At 44.0% G+C, this 17,843-nt stretch overlaps 3 protein-coding genes and 1 long non-coding RNA gene across 6 annotated transcripts; 3 read left to right on the top strand and 1 right to left on the bottom strand.

Moving 5' to 3' along the window:
- Positions 1–224: 224 nt before the first annotated feature.
- Positions 225–4,299, top strand: LOC130520695 (ribonuclease inhibitor-like). Of its 3 annotated transcripts, none has more exons than XM_057024405.1 (5): positions 225–943; positions 1,054–1,227; positions 1,743–1,916; positions 2,123–2,296; positions 2,886–4,299. In XM_057024405.1, exons 1-5 carry the CDS (start codon positions 819–821, stop codon positions 3,007–3,009), a joined length of 771 nt encoding a protein of 256 aa, XP_056880385.1. In that variant the 5' UTR covers positions 225–818; the 3' UTR covers positions 3,010–4,299. The 3 variants fall into 3 exon arrangements, with proteins under 3 accessions (XP_056880385.1, XP_056880386.1, XP_056880384.1); XM_057024406.1 differs by having other exon boundaries at positions 226–943; positions 1,054–1,662; positions 2,829–4,299; XM_057024404.1 differs by having other exon boundaries at positions 236–943; positions 2,829–4,299.
- Positions 4,300–5,307: 1,008 nt separating this feature from the next.
- On the bottom strand, positions 5,308–6,587 carry LOC130520693 (MYCBP-associated protein-like). Its single transcript, XM_057024402.1, has 4 exons — positions 6,336–6,587; positions 5,900–6,005; positions 5,411–5,603; positions 5,308–5,339 (listed from the first exon to the last, which is right to left on the bottom strand). The coding sequence occupies exons 1-4, from the start codon at positions 6,410–6,412 to the stop codon at positions 5,308–5,310; spliced, it is 408 nt and encodes a 135-aa protein (XP_056880382.1). The 5' UTR covers positions 6,413–6,587.
- Positions 6,588–10,477: 3,890 nt separating this feature from the next.
- LOC130520694 (NLR family CARD domain-containing protein 3-like) lies at positions 10,478–12,009 on the top strand. Its single transcript, XM_057024403.1, has 3 exons — positions 10,478–10,496; positions 10,755–10,867; positions 10,968–12,009. The coding sequence occupies exons 2-3, from the start codon at positions 10,852–10,854 to the stop codon at positions 11,891–11,893; spliced, it is 942 nt and encodes a 313-aa protein (XP_056880383.1). The 5' UTR covers positions 10,478–10,496; positions 10,755–10,851; the 3' UTR covers positions 11,894–12,009.
- A 3,941-nt stretch (positions 12,010–15,950) lies between these two features.
- LOC130520696 (uncharacterized) lies at positions 15,951–17,720 on the top strand. The gene is made up of 3 exons (XR_008949008.1): positions 15,951–16,047; positions 16,580–16,753; positions 17,283–17,720. It is a non-coding gene; the product is annotated as an uncharacterized LOC130520696 (long non-coding RNA).
- The last annotated feature ends 123 nt before the right edge of the window (positions 17,721–17,843 follow it).

Below are 17,843 nucleotides of genomic sequence, written 5' to 3'. Positions count from 1 at the left end.
ACTGGCTGGATATAAGTTCAAAGTTCAATCCAGACCAACCAACAAAAGGCAGGAATAGTAGGAGCCACAAGTTAACTTACTATCATGAAATTACTGTCATGTCATTAAATAACTTTTGTTTGTTTGTATACATCGTATTCAAACAACAGAAAAACACATTTTAACTAATGACACGTGACTATTTTGCTTCATTTGTTCAATGTAAAAACAGCCGGCCTCGTTGGTTTAAATGGGTGTTTTAGGTCTTTGTGGCGGTTACATTTGGAGCCTTTATGTGACCCACAAAGTTGTTTGACCCTTTCCACACCCGTTAGGTGGCAACTTCATCACTAGCAACAAAAGGTGCAGTGAAAATGATTTGAAGGAAAACAGGCAGATGTAACAGAAGCTGAGGGCAACCGATGCAACCAGAGACTCTGATGTCATCGATCGGATCGCTGAATTAAGACTTGACGCACGATCGTACAAATTGTACGAAATGCAAAATATCCAAAGAGCCGATAGACAGATAAAAAGATGCACGTTTCTTTAAACCATTTCCTATAATCATTTTAAATATTGAGTAATTATGAGCTGTTCTAAATAAGACAAATGTTGAGAATAATTCAGTTGCATTTCAGATCTGATGGTCGTTCAAACTGTTGCTCTACGGTGTTGAATTTAGCTTTTCCAGGAAATGAGCTACATTTGTGTTGAGGTAGATTCTCAGATAAGTTGATTAGAAATCCCAAAGTTTGACTCACTATTTTTGTTTCATACACAACAGACTGTCTGATAGTTTTCTTCCAAAGAGTCATTGGGAAGTTGTGGCCTCAGCAATGACGTCAAACCCTTCTCATCTACGGGAGCTGAGCTTAAGCTGGACCCAAAGCCTGACAGATGCTGGAGTAAAGTTACTGTCTTCTGCAATGATGCATCCAAACTGCAGACTGGAGACGCTCAGGTCAGGAGGCCTCTGTTGGTCTTTTCTAAATTTCTTTACATTTTCTGCTTTTCTCTTCACTTTTAGATTTAGAAATGTGTTTTTATTTGCCCCATTGATTGGTTTTCCAGGCTGTGGTGCTGCAGGTTATCAGAGATCAGCTGTGACTCTCTGGCCTCGGCGCTGAGGTCCAATCCCTCCCATCTGAGGGTTCTGGACCTGAGTTGGAACCAGCTGAAGGATCCAGCAGTGAAGCAGCTCTGTGGTTTTCTGCAGGATCCTCTCTGTAAGCTGGAGACTCTCAGGTCAGTCAGAGATGATCCAGTACTTTCCCAGGTGTAACTAGTTAGACAATAACTGTTTACATGTCTTTGTTGATGCCCTGAGGGGAATTGATGCTCCTGCAATGTTTTCTGGCAGCATTGAGCTTGTCAGGGGAACTATGCGTCCAGACTATAGCCACCCTTCCAGCATCCAGCAGTGTCTAAAACCTTTGATTTGGTTTCACCAGAGAGTGTAGGGATTGCAGGGTCGGTGCAGCATCGCCCACAAGCTATCAGGAGTGGCTCGCTTTGTCCCAACTCCTGACAAGAGTTGAGTGCTATTGAGAAATGTGGTCTCACAAACTTGGAAGGTATTTTGACCCACACACACTTTACATACGGTGTAGATCTTGTCCAACCGCCCTGAAAGAACCCAAAATACGAACATACGGCAGATAAGATGGTGCAGGACGAGAGGTTTGTTGCTTGTAAGCTGTGTTTTGCTCTGGTACATGTTGATTTTTATTTGTCTTCTCTCAAAATAATTGTTATTTTAGACTAAGAGGCTGCAGTTTATCAGAGACCAGCTGTGATTCTGTGGCCTCAGCTCTGAAGTCCAACCTCTCCCATCTGAGGGTTCTGGACCTGAGCGACAACACGTTGAAGGATTCAGGAGTGAATCGGCTCTGTTCTGGACTGGAGAGTCCAAACTGTAAACTGGAGAGGCTCAGGTCAGTCTTCATTTTTCTACCTATATACCAGCTGCTAAGATGGTGAAGTGAGGCTGTTCTCAACACTGCTGTGATGCACCACATTAAAACAATTCCTTGTAATATCGTGAATTCAGGTCTGACCCAACTAAGAACTAACGTAGGTTTAGTACTGATGCAGATAACATGCAGACCTGCACCGTATAACCTTATCCTGCATTTTTCAGATTGATTGACTGCAGTTTATCAAAGATCAGCTGTGGCTCTCTGGCCTCGGCGCTGAGGTCCAATCCCTCCCATCTCAGAGAACTGGACCTGAGTGGGAACCAGCTGAAGGATTCAGGGGTGAAGCTGCTCTGTGGTTTTCTCCACTTTCCAAACTGCCGACTGGAAACTCTGAGGTAAACATCATTCTCAAAAATGTCCATTATTCCATCCGAGGGTCCTCACACTTTCTGAGTGTGTGTGTTGTGCCCAGTTCCTTCAGGAGGGAGGGCCACACGCTGACCACTTATTCATGATAAATTGATTTAAGGACAATGAAAAAGCCGACAGATGGTAACCAAAATTAGACAAAACTAGGTGAGGGTGCCTGGTAGACACCAGCCAACAAGGAGGGAGATGGTGAGGGAGAAAGGAAGTCATCTAAGACAGGTTGTGCCTTTAAAGATGAGCCACAGGTGAGATGGATCTCCATGATGAGATGGGAGGGAAAGAGGTCGGGAGAACCTGGGAAGAGTGAGGGCCATAACAATATATATTCTCCTCTGGAACAGTGCAAACCTGAGAGGTTGGAATTGTGGTAATTACATATTACTATCATTTTTTAACCTGTAACTAAATTAAATATTTACAGATCATGCCTTTGATTAACCTTTCAGATTAATACTGGTTTCACTTATAACCTTATAAAAGTTTCCCTTCTTTATTTAGATTAGAGCGCTGCAGCTTATCAAAGATCAGCTGTGACTCTCTGGCCTCGGCGCTGAGGTCCAATCCCTCCCATCTCAGAAAACTGGACTTGAGTCAGAACCAGCTGAAGGAGCCAGGAGTGAAGCTGCTGTCTGATCTCGTAGAGAATCCACACTATGGGTTGGAGACATTGAGACGGTAGCTGGTTGAAGCCAGTCAACTCCCGCTCATCTGCCGTCTACTCCCTCCATAGATGAAAAATTCAGTTTTTAAAAAGCGGTGGTGGACTTTCAGGAGATCAGTCGATGGTCAACAAAGCAGAAGCAGCTTCGCCTTGAAGTTAAAATAGTTCCTGGTATCATCGGGGTTGTGTGTATATTTAATAACACAATCTCAAGTTGTTTATTTTAAATAAAAGAACACTGTGAGGTCACCTGATAACAAACCAAACTAATTGGGGACTAAACTAATTTTTGTTTCAAGAACTTTGGCTCTTCAGAAATTTCTATGTTGGCTTCCACAGATTGTGCATCCACTAAAAACTCAGTGTTTTTGAGGAACTACCAGGACTGGCTGGAGTGGAGGCCAATGACGCTATAGCTACATATAGGTACATATAGATCACTGCTATCCTCAACCCAAAAGACCACCAGTTGGCGCAGCAATACTAAAGATAGGAGGTTGTTGTCGTTGCACAGACGCGGAGTGATATTACGCACAAACATGCCCTATGTTCTATATACCGTATTTTCGCAACCATAGGTACTGATACTGATGTGTGTATGTCTGTGTGTGATAGTGGAAAAATCACATGTTCATATATCCTCTTTCATATGTTATTAAGTCACATGTTCATATGTCCTCTTTCATATATTATTAAGTCACATGTTCATATATCCTCTTTCATATCTTATTAAGTCACATGTTCATATATCCTCTTTCATATCTGATTAAGTCACATGTTCATATGTCCTCTTTCATATGTTATTAAGTCACATGTTCATATATCCTCTTTCATATCTTATTAAGTCATATGTTCATATATCCTCTTTCATATCTTATTAAGTCATATGATCATATATCCTCTTTCATATGTTATTAAGTCACATGTTCATATATCCTCTTTCATATCTTATTAAGTCACATGTTCATATATCCTCTTTCAAATGTTATTTGTTGTGGTTCGGTTTCTGGTCGGTACTCGGACTTCTCACCTCCCCCCCTACCTGCAGGAACAGCATTCATTTTTGTGATCTTAGATTTGATATTTTCTTAATTTGAAACGTTACTGTGTTTGCTTATGTGTTTATCTGCTTTGTGTTATGTGACTGAGGATCAAAACATTTTTCCATGTACATGTTTGCAAAAGTTAAAAATACATTTGTGTAATTCTAATAGTTTAATATCATACTGTCGAAATATTTGCATGAGGAAGTTTATGTAATGACAGAAACTACATTTTGGGTAGAAATAAAGTTGATGAGTCCTTATATTTTCTGTTAAGTTTAAATGTATATTTTATTTTACTCTTTATTTGCATATTTGAATGAAACTTGAACGCAGTTGTCGGCTCCTTTGTTTACTTCCGGTTACTGTCGCTAATTTCCGGTCCCGTGAGCTAACTCTCGCTAGCTTGTCACTGACGGTGGTTGTCAGCGCAGCATCAGCGAGTCTCCAGCCCGGACACGGCTGCCTGGACAAGGTGAGCTGGATGACCCGGAGAAGCGTCCTTTTAGTCCGTTTTTGCGAGGATGACAGAAACGGGAACCTTTGGGCAGGTCCTGTGAAGTTGGACACGTCGGTGATTGAGAAGTGGAAGGAAAACGACCCTTTTTAGCACTTAAATGACATCAAGTGTTACTCTCTGTTTCCAGCACCTTCGCAACAGGAAAAAATACATTTCACTTTGGAGATGTGGAACCAGAGAAGGATCCAAACGCTGCGGAATAGGCTTCCTCCTCAAATGGGGTGAAATCCGTAAATGTCTGGTCATCGGCGAAGTCGCGGCCCAGGCTTTGGTCGGCCGGGTCCATTTCCCCACTGTCTTGTCTTTCTCGCTCCTCCTGTGAGGGATGAAGGTGAAGAGTGGGAATAGAAGAAATTCTGCTGAGCCAAGAGAACTTGTTGACCACCTCACTCGGGGCTTCCCATTAAAAACTCAACGAGGGAGCTGGATCTCTCTCGGGTCTGGACCCCCTCCAGGATCTTATACACCATCGACCGGCAGAACTTTTCCGTCACTGTCTTTTCCAGCCTTGTCTGTTTGTGCGACAAGAACGGGGTGAAAATGGACCGGCGGGATGGGAAAAACCCTGAAAGGCTCAAAGGCTTTGATCATACGACACCTCCAGGTGGCGCCGGAGCTCTGCCGTCCTGTCCTCGGACACAGCGAACCCCATGAGCGTCACCTGCACCAAGGCCCCCTGCAACAACACCGGGTTGGTTTGGAGCTGCCACGACTCCGTGTGGAGGCCCGGCACCCCGGATTTAAACATCAGGTCTATTTGTTGGGTGACGCCGGAAGGATCACACCTGTGACGGGAGGACACGGCATGACGGGGGGACGGGGGGACTCAGGACGCCTGGTCGGGGGCCGCACGTACCTGAGGACTGGTTGAAGTAGAAGCAGCTGCGCCTTCTGTGTGAGAGCAGGTGCGACAGGCTGGAGGAGACGTCCAGCTGCTGCCAGCTGTAGAAGATGGACGTGTTGCCCTCGTTGCGCAGCTCCAGGCGGGATGAGGCCACTTCTCCCGGCGAGGCTTCAAAGAAGATGGTGGAGTTGATCCCCACGTCCCCCTTCCACACAGACAAAAGCCCTTCGATTATATTTAACTTATTATGTGGATCGCTCCTGTTTAGCAATAAGATGTATTTAACATTTAACAGACAGAACCGGACTATATTTACAACCTGCCGCACGCTTCAGTGCTGTTGCTAAACTTTGGACGTTTCTTAGTCCTGATGGGTTGAGTCCATTTGGAACGGACCAACTTTGCACAGCGGACATTCATCGAGGTGGAACTAGTTTAAAGAGACGGTCTAAAGCTCACGACAAGCGCCCCGTCACTCAGGGTGGCGTGCGCGGCCCGGACCTGGTAGTTGGTTGAGTTTCCTGTCCATTGAGCCAGTTGACCGCAGAACCTCAGGGCTGGAACTGGAGGGTCGGTCTGAACACCATGACACTGCGCTGGTGGATCCCTGTGGAAGTCAAAGGAACCGGTGCTGACGTCTGTACTTTTGAGGAGTTGTTGCATGTGAATTTTCTAGTTTTGCCCTCACTGATTGTGTTTCATTGTGTTTGAGGAGGGAGCAGAAGGTGCTGATTCTTTAGATTAGCCGGGTTCTGGATGGGGTGTCGGTCAGGACACATCAATGAGAAGAGTTCAGTGGGTTCTAGTTCTATAGTTGCTGCTGCGGCTGAAGGCAATGCGTACCAGCAACATCAGTTGTAATAGAATCTAACGCGCTTGTAATGTCTGTTGCTTTCCATCAAAGCTTCTTTGATCTTTCATCCCTGAAAAAACTCACCTGGATTGTTTGGTAGAACCAAGAACCTCCAGCCCACCGCTGTCCAGTACTGAAGAGGAGCTACAGGAGTGGTCCATGTTCGGTCCTAAACCACCTGATAAAAGCACAATCAAGTCAATGCAAACTCATTTTGGCCACAAAATTGTAGAAATGTTACATATTTACGTCCCTCTTTGAGGTCTATGAAGCCCGAGACGCGCAGATTACAGCCTCATTTTGAATAGGGCAGCGCTGAGTTGGAGCTTTATCACTTCATACCTGGATGAAGATGATTCGGTAACTCAGTTTCGTTCAAAACGCCCCAGAAATCGCCGCGCTCAGCGTCCGTTTACCCGTAACTATGGCAACGGAGCGTGGAAAACCCAAAGCAGGAACCGCTACTGCAGTTTATCCCTACCAACCAGGAACAGAAATAAAAACTATTACACACACACACACACACACACACACACACAGCCCTGGTGTCCCAGGTTGGCCTGCTGGATTACGGCGGTGTGTCGCTGCGCCCCCTGCCGGTTGGCTCCTGCAACTGCTATCGGGGGAGGGAGTTGACGCGTGCGGGCTGCAGCCAATTAACCAGGTAAACTGCTGCGGTTTTAGTGCCGTTTTCCTGTTACTGCTCATGTTGGCTTTGTTTCTTTTAAGGCTTCTCATAGGCCGCTGTTTGGCCTGTCGTGCCTCTTGGTTTCGTTGGTTTTCTTTTCTGCTGGTGTGTTTTAATTCTGCGTTTCTCAGACATTTCGTAAACAGCGGTTCGGTTGCGTTTAACTTACACCCTGACCTGCCCGCGGAGCCTTCTGACCCGTAGGTTAGTACGGCAGTTATTGCGGAGGCCCAATGAGCTTGTAACATGACATGGTTGTGTTTTTATTTGACCGGTTTGCATTAGTATCGTTAGTATTTAAGGGTGCAGTGACCTTTGTCACCACTAGTGGGCGGACTTTCCCTCTATTTAGCTGCAGCCCTGAGGTTTGGACTTTACATCCCTTTCCCGAGCTATGCACACTTTTTAAAAAAAATCTTTATCAAGAAGTAAATAATTAATTCATTGTGTATTTATCTGTGCCTCAGATGGTGAGGAAAAAGTAGTCTTTGGATGCAAGTCCTCAGGTGATGAGTAGCTTCCTCAAGATCTGCACTTGCACTTTGCCGGTTTTGCCACCTGCCAGGTCGTTGACTTAAGTGACCATTTTCTTCCACGGAGCCTCCGTGTTGGCAGTGCAGCATATCTCATATCCTCAGAGGATTTCTGCAGTTTCCACCCTGTTTATCACCAGCTCGTAAGAGTCTGCCACCTTCTTCCTTTCTTGGAATGGACTCTAAATCTGTGGTCTCCGGTGGTTCAGCAGCAGCCCCTCCATGGTCTTCATCACATGTGGCATTTAGCAGACTGGAGACTATAAGATGGTTTCCACAGACCCTCTGATTCAGCATGATGTGGCAGAAGCCCATTGCACCGACTCTCAGGAGTCGCGCGAAACTCCATCTGGACCTGCTGCTTTGGGATGAGGCCTCCTCAGCTACAGGTAGTTTCACAAAGCTGTTATTGACGGCCTAAACACGTTTCCACCCTCGAAGTGATGAGGCTGAAGGACCATTTACTAGCGATGGCTGTTAAAGGGTAGATGTTCAGATGAGCTCATCTCCAGGCGCCTGGTTCCGTCTCTCTTCCTAGTGATCCTGCTGGTTTTCCTGTCGCTGCTTTAAAAGTCTGCAGTGATTGTTTTTTTCTTTTTCATTGGAAGACAAAATGTTCAACATGATAATTTTTGAAGAGATGAAAATACGACACTAGAGGTCAGAAGGTTGGGCGGAAGTTTTCTTGTCTTGTGGAAGGATGAAACCTTTTAACTCTGACAGTTCAAAGCTGAAGAATGAGATGATCCTCCCCAAAGGGATGGCGAGGTCCAGACAAAATAACCTGAGTGTTTTTTGTGTCCGATTAACATGTTCCATGCTTTTCCTTCTGCAACAGTTCATCACACCTGCTCAGTGAAACCTCGGTGTAAAGGAGGTGAAGCCGTGCCTCAGTGACTCTGCTTTGGTGTTTTAGAAACTAACAGTTATTAGATGAATATACAGTGTGCACGTACGCGCAAACGTGTGTATAAACACTTATACACGTGTGTGCGTGTATGTAGACTTTTTAGTACTTTGGGTTCATATACTTTTTAGTATTTTGCAGATACGTGTCTATATAAACCAGATCCTCCTGTAATAAAGAACTAAAGGCTGACTGTTGTCACGTGACCTGTATCCGTTGTCCCATGATGGAACTGCCTGGAACATCTGGTCCACAGAAAAAGCAAAACAGCTCACAGAACTGGCCCAGTTTAGACCCAAAAATGACAATAAATAATGAAAATGTGTGACACAGTAGAAAAATGGACGAACTTTCTATTGGTCATTGACAGTTTCACTCATCGTCATCAGAATGCATCAAAAATATTTAAACCAACAAACTACACACAGAACCGCAAAGTTTAGAGCTTAAAGGGAGCGACAGGTGAAGATTTAAAGCTCAACGCAGCTGAAGTTCCAAAAAGAGAAATATCATGTGGTGCTTTACCGCCACCCGGTGGACACGCGTGGAACTGCAGACAATGTTTAAACGCGCTCCGACACATTCTGACCTCTGCTGCTCCTCCTGGACTCCAGGGCTGCAGAAATATGCTGCTTTTACAAGTCTTTCAAAATCTGTGAGGCATCATAAATCTTATTTCTTTAGCTTGGTTGAATAACGGTGGAGAAATGGTGTCCGAAAAGCGTCTTATTTTAAAGTGAACAAGAACAGTTCGGTCCGCGTTCACAGAGAGGAGGGAGAGACCTCGAGAGAGTCCAAAACAAGTCCGCAAGGAAAACTCTCAAAAATAGTCAAGCCACAGAAGTCAGGGTTTGGCGATGAGGCCGAAAACACTCCGCCGCTGGCAGACGGGAGTTCTGTCCTTAAATCTAACGGAGATTGAAGAGAGACCGCAGGTGCGTGTGTCTGCGGGGCCACTGTGGCTGATGAGCGGCTCCTCCACGCCCCCTGCAGGTAGACACCAGCAACAACGTTCCCAGAAACTGGGAACCCAACAAACGAGTTTTTCAAAGTATTCCTTTCAGACTAAGCAGGAAGACTGAAGACCGACAAGGTGAGTAAAGAAGAGCATTATTGAAAAGAATTGACAGTTGTGTTTGGAGATAAAATCAAGATTTGAATCAATTAGACGTTATATTTAGTTTTAGCACACAAACATCATTATACATTATAAATGAATCGGTCTTATTTAACTTTCTTATAGTCTGGCTTTAGTTATAGTTGAATAGTCTTTCTAAGTGAAGTTTAGTTTATGTTTCTGCTCTTTGCTACTGATCCTAAAAGAACTTTAAACCCTCCCAGAATGCTTTAAATGGTAGTAATATATACGCCATAAAGCTGTTGATTGGGTTTTAAAAGTGAAAGTATTCTCTTCAGACTAAGCAGGAAGATAATAAATCCACACAGGATCACAGAAAATTAGAAATAATTGAAGAGGGGAACAAAGGAGGGAAGTTAAAAAGTCCTGACTAGTATGTTTATGTAGCACCAAATAATTTAGTGGTTGAGCTGAGACAGTCCTTTCACCATGTTGGCCTGGAAAAACCAGTGTTGTCGGGCCCGATGGACCAGCGTCCCCGTCGTTGCCGGACCACCGTTGGTTTTTTGGGATCAAAGTGGGGGCGTTTCCTGTATCCGGTTCTCCTCACGGATCCATGACTACAACATGTTGCTGCAAGTGCAGAGACGTTTGCTCTGGAAAGAACTTTAGAGCACATTCAGTGCTGCAGGATGAGGGGCTGGAAAAGGTGCCAGTTCTTTTCTCACTGCAGGAACAGTTAAAAAAAGCAGCTTAAGCTCTGAAAACATGAAAATTATACATATACATCATTGATTTATTGATTCAGTTATTAGCCAGAATGTATTAGAAATGTTCCTGTTTGATAAAAATGCAGTGAATTGGGATTATTTAACTACAACCTCTACAGATTATTTACCTTCATCACAGTCTCATCACTATTTCTGATGTTTCCTCAGGATGGACGAGGACAGAGCAGAGTCCACAGTGCCCAGCTGTGTGTCCCTGAAGAGTGACCGGTCCAAATATGGACTAATAACTTCAGAAGTTCAGACAAAATGTAAGAAAACTAAAGTGTGATGATGTGTTTGTGTGCCAGCTGTTAGTCACATTAACAGCAGCAGGTTGTGAGTTTATTATTGGAGATGTTTAACACTTAAACCTCAGACAGTCATATAGTTACATACTTAATGTGAATATTGTTAATTAGAAACAAGGATCGATGAATTCAGACATAAATGCTGGAACAATATTGAGTCTTGATCAGATTCTTTCATCCTATAAATCAAAAAAAAACTAATAGAGATGTGTTTCATAGTGAGAGGGGGGAGCACATCCTATCAAACTGGGACCAGTCAGCTCCACCAGGAGAGTCCTCTTGTTCACAATCTGGAAGCAGATCTGGAGATGCTGAAATGAAGCCCAAACAAAGTAAAATTCTTCAATATAAAATTGAACTTGTGATGTCATGAATTTGTAGTTGTGTTGATGATTTATGAGAGATGGAAATCATTGGTTTACTTATTTTCAGGAGGTGATCTGCAGGAGGTGATAGAAGGTCATAAGATCAGTCTGAAGAGAAGATGTGAACATGTGACTGAAGGAACTAATGAAGCAGGAAGTGGAACCCTGCTGAACAAGATCTACACTGAGCTCTACATCACTGAGGGACAAAGTGAGGAGGTGGACACACAACATGAGGTGAGACAGCTTGAGAGAACCTCCCAGAAGAACATCCAGGACACTCCAATCAAGTGCCAGGACATCTTCAAAGTCTTATCTGAGCAACAGAGACACATCAGAGTGGTTCTGACCAACGGTGTCGCCGGCGTTGGAAAAACCTTCTCCGTGCAGAAGTTCAGTCTGGACTGGGCAGAAGGTTTGGAGAACCAAGACATCAGTCTGGTGCTTCCGCTCTCATGCAGGGAGCTGAACTTGATCAGAGATGAGCAGCACAGTCTTCTCTCACTGCTTCATGTTTTCCATCCAACATTACAGAAGATCAGAGCAGAAGATCTGACTGTCTGGAAACTTCTGTTCATCTTTGATGGCCTGGATGAAAGCAGATTTTCACTGGGTTTCAACAAGCATCAGGTCATCTCTGATGTCACACAAGTATCATCAGTTGAGGTGCTCCTGGTGAACCTCATCCAGGGGAACCTGCTTCCCTCAGCTCTCATCTGGATCACCTCCAGACCTGCAGCAGCCTATCAGATTCCTCCTCGTGTGTTGACAGGATCACAGAAGTACGAGGCTTCACTGACTCCCAGAAGGAGGAGTACTTCAGGAGGAGGTTCAGTGATGAAGATCTGTCCAAGAGAATCATCTCACACATCAAGGCCTCCAGAGCCTCCACATCATGTGTCTGATCCCAGTTTTCTGCTGGATCACTGCTATAGTTCTGGAGGACATGATGACCAGAGACCAGAGAGGAGAGCTGCCCAAAACCCTGACTGACCTCTACTCACACTTCCTGATGGTTCAGATAAAGAGGAAGAAGCAGAAGTATGGAGGAAAGCAGAGACCAGAGGAACTGACTAAGACTGATAAAAAACTCTTTTGGAAGTTGGGTCGGCTGGCTTTTGAACATCTGGAGAAAGGAAACACATCATGTTCTACTCAAAAGACCTGAAGCGATGTGGACTGGACGTCTCCGAGGTGTCGGTGTACTCAGGAGTTTGTACAGAGATCTTCAAAAGAGAGAGTGTGATCTTCCAGAAATCAGTCTACTGCTTTGTTCATCTGAGCATTCAGGAGTTTCTGGCTGCCGTCTACATGTTCCACGTTACACCAGGAAAGACACAGTGGTTATAAATAAGTTCCTAAAATATTCAAAATCAAACCCTTTTCCAGGTTTGCTGGGTTGTTCACAATTACGATTCAGCCACATCTCTTGATGTCTTCCTCAGGAGAACACTAATGAAATCTCTCAAAAGTAAAAATGGCCACCTGGACTTGTTTGTTCGCTTCCTTCATGGTCTCTCTCTGAGTCCAATCAGAGGATCTTGGGTGGACTGTTGGATCAGATGGAGAACCACCCAGAAACCATCCAGAAGGTCCTCAAAAACCTGAAGGAGGAGAACAGTGATGAAATCTCCCCATTCAGAAGCATCAACATCTTCCACTGTCTGATGGAGATGAAGGATCAGTCAGTCCATCAGGAGATCCAAGAGTTCCTGAAGTCAGAGAAGAAATCAGAGAGGGAACTGTCAGTGATCCACTGTTCAGCTCTGGCCTACCTGCTGCAGATGTCAGAGGAGGTTCTGGATGAGCTGAACCTGCAGCAGTACAACACCTCAGTGAGGGACGACGTCGCCTGATTCCAGCTGTGAGGAACTGCAGGAAGGCCAAGTAAGTAAAGATTTTTGGAGCTGGACATCGGCGTTTAAATCAACCGAGTCGATCATGTCAGGTAGCAATAACCCCTCCAGTGGTCATTCGTTCAATTCTTTATCTCCATTGCAGCGTCCATAATTAAAAAAGAAAAACAATTCATTCAGAAATGTTCAACACTGGTTGGATATAAGTTCAAAGTTCAATCCAGACAAACCAACATAAGGCAGGAATAATAGGAGCCACAAGTTAACTGACTATCATGAAATTACTGTCATGTAATTAAATAACTTTTGTTTGTTTGTATACATCGTATTCAAACAAGAGAAAAACACATTTTAACTAACGACACGTGACTATTTTGCTTCATTTGTTCAACGTAAAAACAGCCGGCCTCGTTGGTTTAAATGGGGTTTTAGGTCTTTGTGGCGGTTCCGTTTGGAGCCTTTATGTGACCCACAAAGTTGTTTGAGCCTTTCCACACCCGTTAGGTGGCAACTTCATCACCAGCAACAAAAGGTGCAGTGAAAATGATTTGAAGGAAAACAGGCAGATGTAACAGAAGCTGACGGCAATCGATGCAACCAGAGACTCTGATGTCATCGATCGGATCGCTGAATTAAGACTTGACGCACAATCGTACAAATTGTATGAAATGCAAAATATCCAAAGAGCCGATAGACAGATAAAAAGATGCACGTTCTTTAAACCATTTGCTATAATCATTTTAAATATTGAGTAATTATGAGCTGTTCTAAAAAAGACAAATGTTAAGAATAATTCAGTTGCATTTCAGATCTGATGGTCGTTCAAACTGTTGCTCTACGGTGTTGAATTTAGCTTTTCCAGGAAATGAGCTACATTTGTGTTGAGGTAGATTCTCAGATAAGTTGATTAGAAATCCCAAAGTTTGACTCACTATTTTTGTTTCATACACAACAGACTGTCTGATCGTGTTCTTTTAACGAGTCATTGGGAAGTTGTGGCCTCAGCAATGACGTCAAACCCTTCTCATCTACGGGAGCTGAGCTTAAGCAACAACCAAAGCCTGAGAGATGCCGGAGTAAAGTTACTTTCTTCTGCAATGATGCATCCAAACTGCAGACTGGAGACGCTCAGGTCAGGAGGCCTCTGTTGGTCTTTTCTAAATTTCTTTACATTTTCTGCTTTTTTCTTCATTTTCATATTTAGAAATGTGTTTTTATTTGCCCCTGTCGCAAGGATGAACGGCGGCGGTGGAGGAGACAGAGGGAGATGGGAGATTCTTTCCTCCAAAAATGTATTTTAATTTACCAAAAATAAAGCGGCGTCAGAAGATGCCAGGCTAAATCCATACAATACATACCGACCCTGCACACTCTTACACACACCACTTTTAACGCTTTGCCAACAATTTCTTTTCCTCCAAAACAATGACCAACCAACTCAACAACCAACACGAAGCCCTGTCTTGGGCCTACTACAGGGCTTTTATACCTGTAGCGCCTCCACAGGTGAAACCAATGAAACCAATTATCAAAATTATTATGCTCACTAATACATTTACAAACTCAAAATTACAACCGAAAAGAAAATACAAAATATGCGTAAAACTTCCAAAACAAATTTCCACCACCAACAACCACCCAGTGCACAATAAAATACATGTTCAATTTACCCCAATAAAACCCCCCCGCTAAAATAGATTGTGCCGTAGCACCCCGCGAAACCCCTCCATATATACAATCATGGACCAGTCCTTCGGTTTCCCCAAACGAGGAAGTATGTCCTGCTGGTGAGCTATGGTAAAAAGTGGTTTGTATGAAATGCCTAAACCGAGTAACCCTAGACGGAACAGAATGGAAATGAAATGTTTGTGTGTGCGTATGAAGTGTGTGCGTATAAAGTGTGCGTATGTGGCACGGCTCACTCCGTGACAGCCCCATTTATTCCTTTTCCAGGTTGCATTACTGCAGGTTATCAGAGATCAGCTGTGACTCTCTGGCCTCGGCGCTGAGGTCCAATCCCTCCCATCTGAGGGTTCTGGACCTGAGTCAGAACCAGCTGAAGGATCCAGCAGTGAAGCTGCTCTGTGGTTTTCTCCAGGATCCTCTCTGTGAGCTGGAGACTCTCAGGTCAGCTTTCTTTTATCTTCGACATAACAAAAACAATAAAAGGCTTCAAGATAAACTTCATTGACTTTTGGAGAAGAGAAGTGTAGTATGAATTTAATGAGCCATTGAAAGACAATTTTATATACTTTTTAACTATGTTGTTGCTGTAAAATCCCAGTTTATCAGTGGGGGGGGCAGAGCTCTCCTGACTCCAAGGGCCCTGATTAAATAATGAAATAAAATGAAAAAATGATTTTGAGCAAGTGTAATATGACTTTTCCTCCAATAAGAGATCATTTCTTGCCATGATTCCTTATCCAGACTGAGTGACTGCAGTTTATCAGAGATCAGCTGTGACTCTCTGGCCTCGGCGCTGAGGTCCAATCCCTCCCATCTGAGGGTTCTGGAGCTCAGTCAGAACCAGCTGAAGGATCCAGCAGTGAAGCTGCTCTGTGGTTTTCTCCAGGATCCTCTCTGTAAGCTGGAGACTCTCAGGTCAGTCAGAGATGATCCAGTACTTTCCCAGGTGTAACTAGTTAGACAATAGATGTTTACATGTTTGATCTTTGTTATAAACGTAGTGTTACAGTTCTCGTTGATTTTTATTTGTCGTCTCTCAAAATAATTGTTATTTTAGACTAAGTCGCTGCAGTTTATCAGAGACCAGCTGTGATTCTGTGGCCTCAGCTCTGAAGTCCAACCTCTCCCATCTGAGGGTTCTGGACCTGAGCGCCAACACGTTGAAGGATTCAGGAGAAGCGGCTCTGTTCTGGACTGGAGAGTCCAAACTGTAAACTGGAGACGCTCAGGTCAGTCTTCATTTTTCTACCTATATACCAGCTGCTAAGATGGTGAAGTGAGGCTGTTCTCAACACTGCTGTGATGCACGACATTAAAAAAATTCCTTGTAATCGTGAATTCAGGTCTGACCCAACTAAGAACTAACGTAGGTTTAGTACTGACGCAGATAACATGCAGACCTGCACCGTATAACCTTATCCTGCATTTTTCAGATTAGACTACTGCAGTTTATCAAGATCAGCTGTGGCTCTCTGGCCTCGGCGCTGAGGTCCAATCCCTCCCACTCAGAGAACTGGACCTCAGGTTCAACCAGCTGCAGGATTCAGGGGTGAAGCTGCTCTGTGGTTTTCTCCACTTTCCAAACTGCCGACTGGAAACTCTGAGGTAAACACCATTCTCAAAAATGTCCATTATTCCATCCGAGGGTCCTCACACTTTCTGAGTGTGTGTGTTGTGCCCAGTTCCTTCAGGAGGGAGGGCCACACGGGGCCCACTTATTCATGATAAATTGATTTAAGGACAATGAAAAAGCCGACAGATGGTAACCAAAATTAGACAAAACTAGGTGAGGGTGCCTGGTAGACACCAGCCAACGAGGAGGGAGATGGTGAGGGAGACAGGAAGTCATCTAAGACAGGTTGTGCCTTCAAAGATGAGCCGCAGGTGAGATGGATCTCCATGATGAGATGGGAGGGAAAGAGGTGGGGAGAACCTGGGAAGAGTGAGGGCCATAACAATATATATTCTCCTTTGGAACAGTGCAAACCTGAGAGGTTGGAATTGTGGTAATTACATATTACTATCATTTTTTAACCTGTAACTAAATTAAACATTTACAGATCATGCCTTTGATTAACGTTTCAGATTAATACTGGTTTCACTTATAACCTTATAAAAGTTTCCCTTCTTTATTTAGATTAGAGCTCTGCAGTTTATCAGAGATCAGCTGTGGCTCTCTGGCCTCGGCGCTGAGGTCCAATCCCTCCCATCTCAGAGAACTGGACCTGAGTTGGAACCAGCTGCAGGATTCAGGAGTGAAGCTGCTCTGTGGTTTTCTCCACTTTCCAAACTGCCGACTGGAAACTCTGAGGTAAACACCATTCTCAAAAATGTCCATTATTCCATCCGAGGGTCCTCACACTTTCTGAGTGTGTGTGTTGTGCCCAGTTCCTTCAGGAGGGAGGGCCACACGCTGACCACTTATTCATGATAAATTGATTTAAGGACAATGAAAAAGCCGACAGATGGTAACCAAAATTAGACAAAACTAGGTGAGGGTGCCTGGTAGACACCAGCCACGAGGAGGGAGATGGTGAGGGAGACAGGAAGTCATCTAAGACAGGTTGTGCCTTTAAAGATGAGCCACAGGTGAGATGGATCTCCATGATGAGATGGGAGGGAAAGAGGTCACGAGAACCTGGGAAGAGTGAGGGCCATAACAATATATATTCTCCTTTGGAACAGTGCAAACTGAGAGGTTGGAATTGTGGTAATTACATATTACTATCATTTTTTAGCCTGTAACTAAATTAAATATTTACAGATCATGCCTTTGATTAACGTTTCAGATTAATACTGGTTTCACTCATAACCTTATAAAAGTTTCCTTCTTTATTTAGAATAATTCACTGCAGGTTATCAGAGATCAGCTGTGGCTCTCTGGCCTCGGCGCTGAGGTCCAATCCCTCCCATCTCAGAGAACTGGACCTCAGCTTCAACAATCTGCAGGATTCAGGAGTGAAGCTGCTGTCTGATCTCGTAGAGAATCCACACTATGGGCTGGAGACATTGAGACAGTAGCTGGTTGAAGCCAGTCAACTCCCGCTCATCTGCTGCATCACTCACTGACCACTGGTGAAGAGCATCTGTGGAAACATCTGCCGTCTACTCCGTCCGTAGATGAAAAAATCAGTTTTTAAAAAGCGCTGGTGGACTTTCAGGAGATCAGTCGATGGTCGACAAAGCAGAAGCAGCTTCGCCTTGAAGTTAAATTAGTTCCTGGTATCACACAATGCATCTTTATAAAGTTCTAAATGGCTCCTCGGCCACTCTTATAAGCATGAAAACATTCTCTTAATTGTCTCTTCAAATGTCTGTATTATTTAAATTATTATTATCTATACTATTTTACATCATGCCTTCAGAATCTTTAGGGTTTGTGTCACTTTAGTAAAATCAAA

The sequence above is a fragment of the Takifugu flavidus genome, unplaced genomic scaffold, assembly GCF_003711565.1.
Source record: "Takifugu flavidus isolate HTHZ2018 unplaced genomic scaffold, ASM371156v2 ctg476, whole genome shotgun sequence".
NCBI classification, from domain to species: domain Eukaryota; kingdom Metazoa; phylum Chordata; class Actinopteri; order Tetraodontiformes; family Tetraodontidae; genus Takifugu; species Takifugu flavidus.
This window is presented reverse-complemented; position numbering and strand designations above follow the sequence as displayed.

Excerpts from the sequence above, each read along its gene's own strand:
- LOC130520695 (XM_057024404.1), top strand. The coding sequence starts at position 819 with ATGACGTCAAACCCTTCTCATCTACGGGAGCTGAGCTTAAGCTGGACC. Across the intron at positions 1,917-2,122 it reads TGTAAACTGGAGAGGCTCAG|ATTGATTGACTGCAGTTTAT; the intron begins GTCAGTCTTCAT and ends TGCATTTTTCAG. Across the intron at positions 2,297-2,828 it reads TGCCGACTGGAAACTCTGAG|ATTAGAGCGCTGCAGCTTAT; the intron begins GTAAACATCATT and ends TTCTTTATTTAG.
- LOC130520693 (XM_057024402.1), bottom strand. The coding sequence starts at position 6,412 with ATGGACCACTCCTGTAGCTCCTCTTCAGTACTGGACAGCGGTGGGCTG. Across the intron at positions 6,006-6,335 it reads GGTTCTACCAAACAATCCAG|GGATCCACCAGCGCAGTGTC; the intron begins GTGAGTTTTTTC and ends TGACTTCCACAG. Across the intron at positions 5,340-5,410 it reads CTACTTCAACCAGTCCTCAG|GTGTGATCCTTCCGGCGTCA; the intron begins GTACGTGCGGCC and ends CTCCCGTCACAG.